At 35.5% G+C, this 15,927-nt stretch overlaps 1 protein-coding gene across 3 annotated transcripts in view; it reads left to right on the forward strand.

Annotated features, from left to right (window-relative positions):
- The window catches only part of kcnab1b (potassium voltage-gated channel subfamily A regulatory beta subunit 1b), a 105,692-nt gene that overhangs the window by 83,572 nt on the left and 6,193 nt on the right, over positions 1–15,927 (forward strand). For all 3 annotated transcript variants that reach the window (XM_009298790.5, XM_073929593.1, XM_678582.11), the window contains 2 exons: positions 13,792–13,877; positions 15,753–15,873. In XM_009298790.5, the coding sequence (XP_009297065.3) occupies positions 13,792–13,877; positions 15,753–15,873 (207 nt within the window). The remainder of the gene's footprint in view (positions 1–13,791; positions 13,878–15,752; positions 15,874–15,927) is intronic.

Consider the following 15,927-nt stretch of genomic DNA (forward strand, 5'->3'; position numbering starts at 1 on the left):
GCAAAAACCATGAGTATCAATATGTTTGTATTAGATACAGAAATTAAGTTTAAAAATGTAAACAAACGCCATTAACTTGAATAAAAGGTAATAATAAGCAATACACATTTAGATATGGTTATTTGAATCAATTTAAGCGAATCATCTGAATATTCACTGAAATGTGCAATGTGACATCTGATCCTTATTATCAAGAGAAAGGCAAATGAGTTTATTAGTTCATTTAAACTGATGGAACTTATCAAATCAATTCTCAAAATTTGGAATCAACTCTTAATGCTCAATGCCTTGGCCCTATTAAAATGCAAGTCAGTGGCAACAACAAAAAAATTAAATAAAAAATTAAAACCTGTAGTTCCTGATAACACGTTGAAGTCAAATAAAAGTGAAACAATCAGTAAATAAACAAATGGAAGTCTTTGGCAATCGGAACAAATTAATAAAAAAATAATAATAAATTTAATTTAATTAAATCCTGTAGTTCCTGATAACACATTAAATTCTTATGAAGTGAAACAATCAGTCAATAAACAGTCAATGGCAACCGGACAAAACAAAACAAAACAAAACAAAAATGTATTTAATTTAATTTAATTTAATTTAATTTAATTTAATTTAATTTAATTTAATTTAATTTAATTTAATTTAATTTAATTTAATTTAATCCTGTACTTTCTTATGAAGTGAAGCAATCAGTCAAGTCAATCAGAACAAATGAATTAAATTAAATTAAATTAAATTAAATTAAATTAAATTAAATTAAATTAAATTAAATTAAATTAAATTAAACAACCTAACCCTAAATTGCAACAGCAAGTTAAGGGCTGTTTGTTTAGGCTGCAAATTTCAGGTAAAAAATGTTCAGTTTCTTGCACAGATTGATAATTTTACTTCATAAAAAGTCAATGTATCCTTAAGAACCACAAAGATTTGGAATATATCTTGGGATTTATATATTCACTTACATTCTATGAATTACCAAAACCCCAGTTTCACCTAAAAATCTGTTCTCCTCGAACCTGTTCTCCTGTTCTCCTCCTTGAAAAAAAATCACCGACATCTTTGATAGCCTAAGGGTGGGTAAAATAAACAGTAACTTTGAGCCAACTATACCTATTAAACATGCACTGAAGCGCTGTAGGACACCACACAAAAACAAACAGTACATTTACAAAATCTCCTTTAAGTTTCAGGTCTCATTACTAATTTAATAAATACAGTATTTCTTTAAAATGTTCTCACAGTCTGTAATATCTGTTGCCATTTTAATAAACCCAAACACACACCTCTGTTTATTACTGTTGTTCTGACAAATTGTGGACCAAACACCATACTGGCTTTTTCCACAAACCTCATATGACCCGTTTGTGTTTAAAACATACACATCAGTCTATAGCATACAGATATTAAAACCACAAATCAAAATCACAGCATGTTGTCAGTCTTTCCCCCCCACACACACGCCCACGAATCAAATCAAGCTATCATATGACACAACCACATGCAGCACACTATAGCTAATACCCTACCGAAAGTACTTTTTTTAACCTGATAGAGATTAATAAGCTATATGGGTAATGATTGAGCGTAACTCTGTTGCTATCCTTCTGCAGTTTGAGCCATCTGGAGCTCGAAATAAATGCATCAAAATGCTCATAGTGATGGATGCGTTGCTGATGGCTTTAAACACTAGATGTAACAAATAGGTCATAATGCATTTTTGGCTCACATGGTAGTTAGATGAATTTCAGTTCATTTAGGGACACCATGTTTCAGTACATTACCACTACTTAAGCCGGCAGCTAACTATGCTTTGCCTTCTGACGCTAACGTAGTCAGTACCTGGGAGACCACATGGAAAAGCTACAGTTGGTTGCTGCCAGAAGTGGTGTTAGTGAGACCAGCAGGGGTCAACATGCACTCTGTGTGGGTCCTAATGCCCCAGTATATTGATTGGGACGTCTAGACTATCTTTCTGATAAGATGTTAAACCAAGGTTCAATAAAAATCCCATGATGTCCTTTGAAAAAGAGTAGGGGTTGCCCACTGGCCCCTGTCCATCATGGCCTCCTAACCATCCCCATGTCATAATTGGTTTCATCACTCTGTCTCCTTCCAACCAATCAGCTGGTGTGTGGTGTGCGGTCTAGCTCAATATGGCTGCCGTAGTGTTATCCAGGAGGTGGATGAGGAGATTTCCCCCAAAAATGTGCAAATCGCTTTGAGTGTCTAAAAAAGCGCTATATAAACGTAAGGAATTATTATTACTAAGCAAAAGTTTGGCATAAGTAAGAGATGCATTTAATTAATCAAAACTAATTACTTTTTCCACAAAAAATATTAAGCAGCTCATCAAACACACACTGTCAGTAATTATTTGATCAAGTCATGACAACTTAAGATTTCACTTATTAAAATAAGTCAATCCTGTTTTTTGATCGTGTTATATTTATCACTGTTTTAAGTCTAATAATAATAAAAATTATTATTAAATTGCATAAATTCAGAATGTTATTTCTGAAGGATCACATGACGCTTGAGTAAGGAGGCTAAAAAGTAAAAAAAAGTTAAGAATTGGAAAAGTTGCTAAATGTAATTATTATACAGTTACAGCATTAATGAGTACAGCACTTTTGAAAATGATTTTTTTATAATGAATTTTTCAGTGAAAATAGAAAATAAATTTTGGTGAATTTAAACAAAACACTTTTATTAAAGTTATGTTCATTAAAATATGCGTGTGGTGACCTACAGTAACAGCTTTTTAAACAGTAAGATGACACATTTTAAAGTCAAATAAGATGTACAAAAAATACAACAAACTACAAATACTAACAAAATTTTATCTAAATGTTTTTTTTTGTTCTCTTTATTGTTCTTCTTTATTAAAATTCAGTTCTTGTTTTTTTTATTTCTTTAACATATTCATTGGAGTGTACACATTTTGAATTAACTTGAATTACTTTGTTAAATATATTTTATTAAATTTTGTTACAAATTGGTATGTGAAGTTTATTTACTGTACAAAGTAATTTTGAGAGGATCACATGCTTATGATTGACACGGCTGGCCCTGAGTTAAGCTAACGGATGATCATCAATCAGACATCAATTCCTAACTTAGTATAAATAACAAAAGCATCTTACCTTAGTCATCTTCGTCTTGAAGAATCCCCCCTTCCACCCCCTCTCCTCCTCTTTTACCTTTATAGGGCAGCACGGCGGCCCAGTGGCTGGCGCTGTTGCCTCACAGCAAGAATGCCTCTGGTTCAAGCCTTTACCCGGCCAGTTGACATTTCTGTGCGGAGTTCATGTTCTCCCCGTGCTCCCATGGGTTTTCCCTGGGTTCTCCGGTTTCCTCCCACAGTCCAAAGTATGAGGCATAAGTAAATTGACTAAACCAAATCAGCACCATAGTCGAAATCCATCAGCAGCATAAATAAATCTATGAAATAATTAAATTTGCTTTTACTTATTAATGTACCATAATTTACATGATCAACCCAGACAATATATCATTCACACTAAAAATGTCGCTGTAATGTAAATGGGATGCAAGGCAAGTGAGGTGCTGACTCCAGCGCAGGTTGATTAAACAGAGAATAATCAGGCAAGCAACAGTCAACACAGGGGCAAACAGATGTACACAGGAATTTCAGATTCAGTGATTGGTCAGAAGGCAGGCAGCAGACAACGTAAAACAATCAAATCAAAGCAAAGTTCAAACAGGGAAGGCAAGGCAAGGAAAACATGTTGTAATGTTTACAACACTGTTTAACAAGACTCAGCAAAGAGATGTGTGTGTGCTGTGTTCAAAGTCCATCTAATCTGTCCAAGCCTTTGAGCAGCTCCCAGCTGTGTAAATGTAATCAATCGTGATCTTGAACAGGTGTGTGTGTGTGTTGTGCATGACTGGAACCTGTAGTCCATATATCAGCAGATTTGTAGTTCTTTAGCGATCTGCCAGGATTAGATCGCTGGTGATTGTGACAGATCAAAAATGAGTTGACACATAGATCACAGTCTCATAATGCAAGTCCCGTAATACAAATAGAAAAACAGCTGCAAATCATGAGGTACGAGCAAATTCTGTTTTTTACAGTTTAAATTAAGCGTACATTTTCATTTATCAATTTTTTTGTGAGGAATTTGCCATCGAAAATCTGAGGGGACACATGGGCATGACGCATCGGCACACGCTCTGCAGCCCACGCAATGCAGAAACCCCAAACATTCACATTACATTAGATGAACTCTTCAGGCTTCTGCTGCTCAGATGTCTCGAGACACAACTGAGCTGCAGTCCACCAACTCTCCTGAGAACAAGCTATATGATGGTTTGCTGAAGTGCCATTCGGTTGTGTTCACGCTGACATGTGCCTCTGGGTTCCTGTGAGTTTTTTTTTTTTTTTTTGCCTCTCTCTCTCTTTTCTTGAGCAGATGTATTGTTGTGCTTAGCTGACGTTCACTTGCTTTTTTTTTCCTCATCCATTCTCACCCACACGCTCACATTTCTGTTCTTTCGTACGGAGTTCGTAATGAGAGAGTGGGAGTGGGCTTTCATTTTCATTATGTACTGAGGTAGATTTGGCTGCTGTTTTCTACTCCCCTGTTCTTTTTTTATCTCCTTTCACCTTCACTTGTCTTGTTCCTTCGGAGAAGTTCTTTTGTTAATGCCTTCAGCTTCCCTGGTCTTTCAAACATCGTATAGATTGGTCCACATTAGACTGTGACCTGCCCAGACTGCCCAGGATTATTTATTCCAAAGTGACTTACAAGTGAGGATAAAAGTACATCAAATCAACAGAGCAGCAATAAATAAAAGCTATGATAAGTCTAAATTAGTTCAGTTTTTTTATTCTACAGAGCATCCAGAGAGGAGAGAGTGTGTCCTACAATTGGTTTGTCAAGCCCACTCACCTGTTAAGAGCACACTCAGAATTGCACAATGTTTCAGAGAAGTGTGGGGTGATTATAAGAAGGTGTCTGATGCATACAGAGTGGAGAGAGTGTCCTGCAAGTAGTTTGTCAAGCCCACTTACCTGTGAAGAACACATTTAGAATTGCACAATGTTCCTAAGATGTATGGGGTGATGAAGAGAATGTGTCTGGTGCATATGGAGAGGAAAAGAGTGTGTCTAACAATTGGTTTGTCATGCCCACTCACTCGTGTGGAGCACACTCAGAATTGCACAATGTTTTCCAGGAAGTATGGAAGGTGTCTGATGCATATGGAGAGGACAAGAGTGTGTCCCACAAGTGGTTTGTGAAGCCCACTTACATGCTTGGAGTACCCTCAGAATTGCATGATGTTTTCCAAAAACATAGAGTGTTTATAAGAAGGTGTCTGGTGCTTACAGAGAGAAACTGTGCCTGACTATTGGTTTTTCAAGCCAACTCACCTGTGTGGAGCACACTCAGAATTGCACAATGTTTTCCAAGAAGTATGGGGTGATAATAGGAAGGTGTCTGATGCAAATAGGGAGGAAAAGAGTGTGTCCTACAGTTGGTTTGTCAAGCCCACTCACTTGTGTGAAGCACACTCAGAATTGCACAATGTTGGGGTGATTATAAGAAGGTGTCTAGTGCATATGGAGAGGAAATTAGTGTGTTCTACAAGTGATTTGTCAAGCCCGCTTACATGCTTGAAGTACACTCAGAATTGCATGGTGTTTCCAGAAACGTGGAGAGTTTATAAAAAGGTGTCTGGTGCAACCGAAAGGGGAGAGAGTGTGTCCTACAAGTAGTTTGTCAAGCAAACTAACCTGTGTGGAGCCAATGACTGTAAAAAATATGGACGACGCGACAGCCCTTTTTCCCATTGAACGCCTTGAGGGCAAAACGCCTGCTTGACGGGCACAAACTGTCGCAAAAGACTGCTGAAATTGGAGCCAGACATGCGCAGAAGAACTGTCTGATGGAGCCAGAGGAGGAGCCGCGAAAATGAGCAGAGTCGAGCTTCCAATCAAACGCTTTATGTAAAATCAACTACGCCCCCCGAACTTCTCAGCATGCGTTTGCTGTCATATCAACACAAATGGATGTAATAACTTTAACAAATATGAGGGTTTTATATATTCAATCGCGCCAGCTCCAGGCCGCAGCGCATAACCTACTCGCGGCGTCGCGGGCTGATTCCGGCTCGCATGCGGCAGCGCCGGCTCGCTCGGCCGCCGCATCTGGCTCGATTGACTCGGACTGGAATCGGGCAGTGAGTCCAGGCATCCGGAGTAGGTCCAGCAGAGGTAACATTAGTCAGTCTGAGCTCTAAGAGATAAGTCTCCGGCAGGCGAGAATCTAGCCGGAACTGTGTTTTGCTATCTGGGTGCCTAGGCGTGTATCAGCAAACTAATAAAGCCCGAAAAAAGCCCTGAACTTAGCGAATAAACAGTGTTCCACCAGGATCATGTATGTCAGAAACTATAGTTTACTGCTGAACTCATTTTGTCATGGTAAAATAACACAGAAATCGAATAATAACATTTCAGTCTACTTCAGTCTCCTGCCGAAGCTCAGACGCCGCGCTTTGAGAAACTGTCAATCACAGCTGTCAATCACGATGACACGCCCAGCATTAAATTACTGCTAAAAACAAACTGTTTACAAAAATGAAGATCTGCACCTATTTCAACACAATAACCAGTGCCTTAATCGACCAGAACTATCTTTCGGGACATTTTATTGCAAGTGTAATATTTTTTTTTATTTTTTTTTATTACACGGAGGAGGCGGGCTTTATGACTTGTACTGCAGCCAGCCCCCAGGGGGCGATCTAACGGCCGAAACCTTCACTCAAACGTAGGCTTGCGGCACACTTGTGTGGAGCACACTCAGAACTGCACAATAACTCCAAGACGAATGGGGGATAATAAGAAGGTGTTTGGTGCAACCGAAGAGGACTGGATGTGTCCTACAAATGGTTTGTCAAGCTCACTCACCTGTGTAAAGCACACTCAGAATTGCACAATGCTTCCAAGAACATTTGGGTGATTATCAAAAGGTGTCTGGTGCAAATGGAGAGGAAAAGAGTGTGTCCTACAAGTGGTTTGTTAAGTCACTTACATGCTTGAAGCGGGCTCAGAATTGTATGATGTTTTCCAGAAACATGGAGTGTTCATAAGTAGGTGTCTGGTGCAAGTGGAGAGGAGAGTGTGTCCTACAATTAGTTTGTCAAGCCCACTCACCTGTGAAGAGCATGCTCAGAATTGCACAATGTTTCCAAGATGTACTGTATGGGGTGATTATAAGAAGGTGCATATGGAGAAGAAAAGAGTGTTTCCTACAAGTGGTTTGTCAAGCCCACTTATTTGCTTGAAGCACACTCAACATAGTGTCTTTTAAAAGGTGTCTGGCGCATACAGAGAGGAGAAAATGTGTCCGACAATTGGTTTGTCAAGCCCACTCACCTGTGAAGAGCACACTCAGAATTGCACAATATTTATATGGGGTGATCAGAGAATCTATGGAGTCCCCCATCAAATGTTTGCATTCTCTTACAAAAAGCATTGCGTTTAACGGCCTTTTCCCGCAAAACAGTTGTGTGTTCATGTTTTATTATTGTGTTTTTTCAAGAATTGTCCCCAAAGGTAATGCATTTTCCTTGCAAAACTTTTGGGAAAAAGTGGACTGTGTTCTTAAGTGAATTTGTGTGCTTAAAAAAACATTGCATTCCCACAATAAGTTACTTGTTTTAAACGTCATTGTGTCACATTAGAGACTCTGTATACATTGTAAAAAATGTTGGGTTCCACACAAAAGTGGACTGAACATTAAACAATTAAGTTGTCCCAAGAAAATTTAAGAATTGTGTTGATTCAGTAGTTCGAACAAACAGCAAACATCATTTTCTGATAGTATTTTGTTTAAAACTTGTATAAGCTAAGATAAAATACTATATTTTTAATATTTTTAGTTCTTATTTGTTAATACATTCACCAAACATTAATGCCGTCCAAAAACAGACCTCAAAATTGCATACCCGGACAAAAAAATTATATTGAGACATTTTATTCTAAATAAATGATGACAGAAATTTGTTTGTTGCATACGCTATCAATTTAATACATACACAAAAATATGATGGCACTAACCAAACTATGCTTTCAGCCAATGAAAATGCAGCCTGTCAGCCTCAACAAGCCAATGAGATTGCAGCCTGTCAGCCTCAACACACGCTTTCCAATTTGTGTGCAATGTGCATCAGACGGCATTTTAAAGGGACTATTGGCGGTCCTCAGAAGTGTCATTTGACCGCTGTCAAATGAGCAGCTTCCCTCTAACATCTTTACACACACACACACCCACACACAAAGTGGACACACAACAAAGCCCAGAGTAATAGCCACAGTAAAACGCCTCCAGTCAAACATTGATGAGACTGAGAAATGCAGTTCTTTGCATATGAAAATCTGAATGATGGAGCAATAAAGCAGCTTTATGAGCTTATGACGGAGGCATTTATAGCAGATCTAGATCTCAGAGCTCTTGCCTGAAAGCTAGGAAGCAGTAGCCGAAGAGTAATGGCTGAGCTGAACTGAGAACAGTGGTAAAGGGTTCTGCTGTTAATGATGCAGAACAGCAGTGCCTTGGGGATGACGGAGCAGATGGTGATGCTGCCCGCTGCAGGGTGGCGCTCTGTCAAACGGACATCATATACAAGAGTGCGATGACACAGAGATTGCTGTCTGTTAGTGGTCTACATAGAGCTATGAAATATGATGAAATATATTGTACGGACAAAGTCAAAATTGTTTGTTTTATTGTTGAATGAAAATTAATTTACTGAACCTACACATAGGAACCTGAGAAAAATATGCTAATTTTAGACGAAAATTACAGATGAAATTTTTTGCATCAGGTTTTTGCATCTGAACTCTTCATATGAATGTATATAAACAGTTGTAGTCAGAATTATTAGCCCCTCTTTGAATTTTTCTTCTTTTTTAAATATTTCCTAAATGATGCTTAACAAAGCAAGGAAATTTTCACAGTATGTCTGATAATATTTTTTCTTCTGGAGAAAGTCTTATTTATTTTATTTCGGCTAGAATGAAAGCATTTTAAAAACTTTTTAAAACCCATTTTAAGGTCAAAATTATATGCTCCTTTAAGCATTTTTTCCTCAATATTCTACAGAACAAACCATCATCATACCTGGCCTAATTACCCTAACCTGCCTAGTTAACCTAATTAACCTAGTTAAGCCTTTAAATGTCACTTAAGCTGCGTAAACACATATGCTGGATAAGTTGGCGGTTCATTCCGCTGTGGCGAGCAAATTAATGAAGGAATGAATGTTTAGAAATGTGTCAAAAAAATTATTAATAATTATGCTAATAATTATGACTTTTAACTCTCTCTAGATAAAGCAGTAATATTGTAAAATATTCTTCAAATTTAAAACAAAGATTTTCTATTTGAATATATTTTTACATTTGAATTTATTTCAGAATTTTCTGTATGATTTGGCAGTCTGCAGTGTTACAGTATCCTTTAGAAATCATGTGAATAAGCTGATTTAGTGCCTAAGGAATATTTTACATTCTCCCAAAAACTTTAACTGAGAAACTTTACATATGCTCACAAAAACTCTGATATACAATTACTTTTTTAGCACATACGCACAAAACTAATTTGACAATAGTTGACATGATTCACATGCTTGGATTTATTTTGTGTGATCTCCAGAGTGATATTCAAATAATTGTACATTTTTGTTTTAGTTATAAAGTTAATTAAAATGCTTCAGAATTTAGCATAAAACTGAATATGCTAATTTATTTACATTTGAAACCAATAATATGCTTTTAAACTGTGATATGTAAATACATTATTGGCAAATAGGATTAGTCAAAACGAAACATATGAACATCAAATTAGATAATAATAGTAATGAAATCACTGTTAAAACAGTAATTTCTGGGTTTATTTCATAAAGATAACTATAATGCAACATGCTAAAAAACTACTAATTATAATTTTTATATATTTTTTCTCTAATAACTACTTTAATTCTAATAATTATTGATTAGTTGTAACAAACAATATTCAATACACAAAAATACAAATAGATGTTTAAATTCCTTATTCAGTTCCACTGGATAACAAAAAACACAAATGTCTGGCACTGGGCCTTTCTAAGTACATCAAGGTTCAATAAGCCTACTTTTTGAAGTGCGTCATGTAGACCATTATCCATTTAAGTCATTGAGCAAAATGGCTCTATGCACCAGAAGCACTATGAGATATGAATGTTTCTTTAGGGTGAAATTGAGTTAACAAGGCCTTGATGTCCATTTCGGATTCGATTCTGTAAGAAAGCCTTGCTCTGTCGATGTCTGTTTGCATGGACTTTTAGCACCCTGTATACTTAAGGAATTATGCAAATCAGTTAATAATGCAAACACAGCTATGAAAAATACTGCTGAGAGCTATTTGCACTGGACTGTTATGCTGCTTACATTCTGCTTTTGAATTGTAGGTTATGCAGTATATTGCTACATAATTCTCTGTAGACTATGCTAAACACACGTCTGAAATGTTCTGAGCTTGTTCACTTTTAACCCCTTTCAGTCGAAAACACATTCAGTCAGATTGTTTTCCTAGATGCTCATCATGTGGTTGAATGCATTCCAACAGCCACAAAACTGCTTATCAACATTATTCTTAATAGCAACCCGGATGGCAATTTCAACATACAACTTAAATGACAGAAAAGAAAACTTCTGATAAAAGCAAATTGGATGTTTGTATAACATCTGAAAATTGACTTGAAACTAAAATTATTTGGGCTTTTTTTTTTTATTTCACCACAGTTCATCCCTATAGTCAACTTCAGACTTAGTCGATTTTAGTCGACTTAGCATTTTAGTCAACTGAATCCCAAATAAATGATGGTGAAATGTGGTGGTTTAATTCATCTCCTGCATTTGGTTTTTGAGCAGGTGTATGTATAGATTTTCAGATCTTTCAATGTAATATTGTTTAAAAAGTGCGCACTATTTAAATATAAATCCAAAAGGAGACAACTTAAAAAAAATACAAAGATTATATTTATGTTTAATATCCGCAAAACTACACATACATCTGTTGGATTTTGGGGTTTCAAAATAGTTTTTTTTTTCCCCCTAAAACAAATATATGATTTCTGCATATATGCAATACATATTCAGCGGGTAAAATATGTATTGAACATGTCAGGATTTCTCCTGGTAAATATATTTCTGTAGGAGCTGTTGACATGAAAATGACCCAGATGTTTGTAAAAAAAAAAAAATAATAATAATAATAATAATAAAAAATAAAAGAATTTAAACATCTAAATAAAACAAAACAAAAAATTCTGAAAAAAAAAAGATTAACAATGAAATGACACAAGGAGAAAGTACTGAACTATTGAAATGTATTAAATACTTTGTTTAATAAATGTTTTTTTTGCTATTGACAGCTTTAGGATGCCTTTTAGAAAATGTGATTTACCCCATAATTCAACAGAGTCTAAAAATCTTGACAGTTCTCTGGGTCTGTTCTCTCAACACTGATGTTTAGTTCTTATTTTCTATTGAATTCATTTAAGGTGAGAATGACTGAGCCTTTCTAGAAGCTTTATTTTCTTTTTCTGAAACTATTTAAGAGTTTCCTTGGCTGTGTTTGGGATCATCGTCTTGCTGAAATGTCCTGGTTTCATCTTCATCATCTGGTAACGTAGGTGTTGGGACTGAAGCAGCTAATTCATCTGACATCAACTAGAGATTTCAGCTGCTGTCTGGGCTTTCCATGTCTTTTTACACCTCCCTTACTTCATGTGTTCAATACCTTTCCCCTGCGTCATTTCATTTTATTATACATAACTTCATTTGTGAACTGATTAATTTAGTTTTCAATGTGTGTCTGGATTTAATTGGTTGTTACTGATATCTTGTGAAAAGTCAACGGCACCTTTACAAATATGTTTTCCGAGTAAAGTGGTGGCGTGATCAATACTTATTTTACACACTGTATAACCTGTCTTTTAAAGGTTCACCTTTATTGTCAATTTTGAGTAACTACTGAACTCTAAACAGACATATTTTGAACATTTAGTTGGAGATTTAATACTGAACGATAAAAAGACGTCTTATAAAGACGTTGAATAAAGATGGCTCCAGTGGACTTCTTTTGAACGTGTCACTGGACTCTTTTATGAACATTCACTTTTAATGTAATTTGGTAGTAAATATCGAATGGTAATAATACTCATGCCCGGACTGCCTAATTGGGAGGACCAGGAGTATTTACCGTGGGCCGGTCCGTTTTTTTTGGCCACGAGGGCCAGTCTGAGCAGTCGCACTTTTTTCATTCATTGATTCATTTGACCATAGCCTCAATCTTTTTATTCGTTATTTTACTGCAGCTCCCCTCTTTTTATTTATTTTCTCGCAGCCCCATAAGCAGAATGCAGCCTGTAGGTTAAAGATGTCCAACAAAGAAATCTATGAAGACTGTTTCTTGTCAAATGTTGACTTTTAAAACTGAAATGCATCATATAACGGTTATTAAATTCAAACAAATAGGCTCATACAACATTTATTCAGATTCAGAAAAGGATATTGTGATGTTTTAAAGAAGAGTGCTTGAAATTTAGCCACCCTTTAATGTTCCCATATGTTTGACAAATATTTGAAGTTATAAAGCAGTTGTTTCCTTAGAAAAATACATGATCGTGTCAATAGAAAATTCAATACTTTTGATTTTAATCTTCATTTTATACATGTAGCTTAATTCATATTGGTATTTATTTAATATTTTTTTCATTTCAAGGTTTGGATATTTATGAGCACTAACTCTAACAGAAAATAGAATCTGATGTTGGTAAACATTATATTGTGTTAACTGTTCAAATGAATCTTCACTGTGAAGTACTGAATTGAAAATGACGTCATTTTAATATAGTCAGCCATGAACTGAAGTGGATCAGTCTAAGGCTTGAAACTCCAGGGAGGAAAAGAAGACCCACGCCTAAAAAAAGACATTGTAAAAACTTTAATTCTGGCTTCTCAGTGTATGTCTTTTAACATTCAACAAAGATGTTTAATAGATTTTTAGGACATGTCAGCTCTTAGTGGAATTAATCAATGATGAATCAGTTGACAATGTTCACTATAGGGTTTCAATACTGTGTCCTATCTCATGTCAAATACAAAAAAAGAACTGGGTTAGTATATATCAGGAATGTATCTTTCATCAAAGATTTATTTAATAATGGAAAAATGTTTTCTGCTGTTCCTGAAAATACTTTTGTTCCATTGTACAATGCAACTTGCTTAGTGAGATATAGAGTTGTTGTGTCAGTTTGACTCCAGGCTGAAATGCTACTCTCGTTTAATCCTGTTACGTCAGATGACTCTTTTGCATTATTAGCCTCGATCCTTTGTAGAACTCTGACAGTGTTGCCAGATCTCACAAGAAAAAACAAGCATGTTTTGACTAAAACATTCATAAGCTTGGATAAAACAGCTTATACTGTAATTTCCCCCTGGTTAATCATTTATTTGTGATTACATAGGATATATAATCAATTTTGTTTTCTTTTACAATTTAGAGATGCCCTGATTGTAAACATAATATATTTTATTTGTAGCTGCAATGGACATGCTTTTAGTTTCTACTACCATTATGTCCTATTATTGTGTTCTTTTTAATGTACAAGAAGTGGATGTAGACACTGCCATCTAATGGTGACCAGAAACAATTGATTTTACATGATTGAGAGGATCTCGGCTGATATCAGTGTGTCTGTGTGTGTGTGTTTCAGAGATAGTGAGAGCCATGACTCATGTCATTAATCATGGCATGTCCATGTACTGGGGCACGTCCCGCTGGTCAGCTATGGAGATTATGGTGAGTGGAGACTCTGCGCTCTCTTTCTTTTGCTTATCATTTCAGTAATTGTCATTTAAAATTATAAAATACAGTGATATTTAATATATTTTTCACCAGTTTCACATACAGAGCTTAAGGCTGGACTAAATTGCATATTTGAGCTGTATTAAATAAAAATAACTTGCAAGTAAAGTATCTTAAAATGTGTCTGTGCCATTGTCTCAAGATCCACAAGAGTAATGGGTTTTTTTTTCTAAGGTGATTTGATAAAAGTTGCTCAAATGCCCTAATTAAAATTTAAGTTACGCTCTGTTAATTTGTCATTAACAATTAGTTTTTGGAAGAAAAGAAACCTAACTTTGACAATTGTCAATGCTGTGCTGCAAAAATAAATTTGTTAAATGTTACAATAACAAGATAAGTTACAGTATCATAACACCATTGAAAGTGAATTAAACTAAATGAAATTATTTGAAACTAAAGGTTTTAAATTTAGTTTTTAAGGTCTCCTATAATAAGTTTACAGCTTTCCAAAGTCAAAATAACACTATTAATATACAATATAATAACTAATAACACACTATATACAAATAAAGCTTTAATAGAATTAATGATGACTCATTTCAGACTATTCAAAAATGTTTCTTTTTTTTTTGGAGACAGTCACTTCATTTATCCTGCACTTTGATTTGTAATTATTATACACTATACACTACCTGACAATAGTCTTGTCGTTGATCCCAGTTGTAAGAGCAACAAATATTTGGAAAATAGAAGGTAGATTTTTCTGATGAATCATCTGTTGAACTGCCTCCCAATCATCACAATACTGCAGAAGACCTATTGGAACCCTCATGGACCAAAGATTCTCACAGAAATCAGTCAAGTTTTGTGAAGGAATAATCATGATTTGGGGTTACATACAGTATGAGGGCGTGCGAGAGATCTGCAGTGTGGATGGCAACATCAATAGCCTGAAGTATCAAGACATTTGTGCTGCCCATTAAATTACAAACCACAGGAGAGGGCAAATTCCTCAGCAGAATAGCGCTCATTCTCATATTTCGACCAGCCTGGTCACCAGATATGAACCTTATTGAGCATGTCTGGGGTAAGATGGAGAAGGCATTGAAGATGAACCCAAAGAATCTTGATGAACTCTGGGAGTCCTGCAGGAACGCTTTCTTTGCCATTCCAGATGACTTGTTTAATTAGTTATTTGAGTCATTGCAGAGTCATACACAATATTAATTCTTTTTCCACTGCACCATGATTTTATATTCTATTCTGTACATTATTTCTGTTAGTAGCAAGACTTTTGTCTAAGCAAAGTCAGACCTTACTGTCCTAATTAAAAAATAAATAAAAAATCAAAGGGGGACTAATTGTTCTGACTTCAATTTTATTTGTATTGTGTTGAATAATTTTATTTAGTTGTGTTACTTATTTTATTTTGGATGCTATAAAAGCAGTTTTTAAAATGACATTTTGACGTCAAAATTATTCGACCTCTTTCGAAATATAGTTTTTTGATTGTCAACAGAACAAACCATTGTTATCCAATGACTTGCCTATAGTATTTAACCTAACTGGTCTAGTTACCCAATACTATTATCTTGCTAAATAACAGCATGGCAAAGACAACAGAAATTAGTAATTAGAAATCATTTATTAAAACAATTATGTTTAAAAATGGATTTTAAAAATCTTCTCTCTGTCATACAGCACTTGTCACATATTTAAAAAAAGAATTACAATTTCACATGACGGCTAATCATTTTGTCTTTAACTGTATATATACCAGCTAACAAATCTAAAGAATACAGAATGCGTGCTTGTGTGTTGATTACCTGTGTAAATATCATTTTCTTCTCATCTCTTTTTCTCCTGTAGGAGGCGTATTCTGTAGCGAGGCAGTTTAATCTGATTCCTCCTGTGTGTGAACAAGCCGAGTATCATTTATTTCAGAGGGACAAAGTGGAGATGCAACTACCAGAGCTTTACCACAAAATTGGTAAAAACAAGCACATACTCTATTTACAGTACATTTGTCAAATGCCTTCTGAAA

The sequence above is a fragment of the Danio rerio genome, chromosome 2 (assembly GCF_049306965.1).
Source record: "Danio rerio strain Tuebingen ecotype United States chromosome 2, GRCz12tu, whole genome shotgun sequence".
Classification (NCBI taxonomy): Eukaryota; Metazoa; Chordata; class Actinopteri; order Cypriniformes; family Danionidae; genus Danio; species Danio rerio.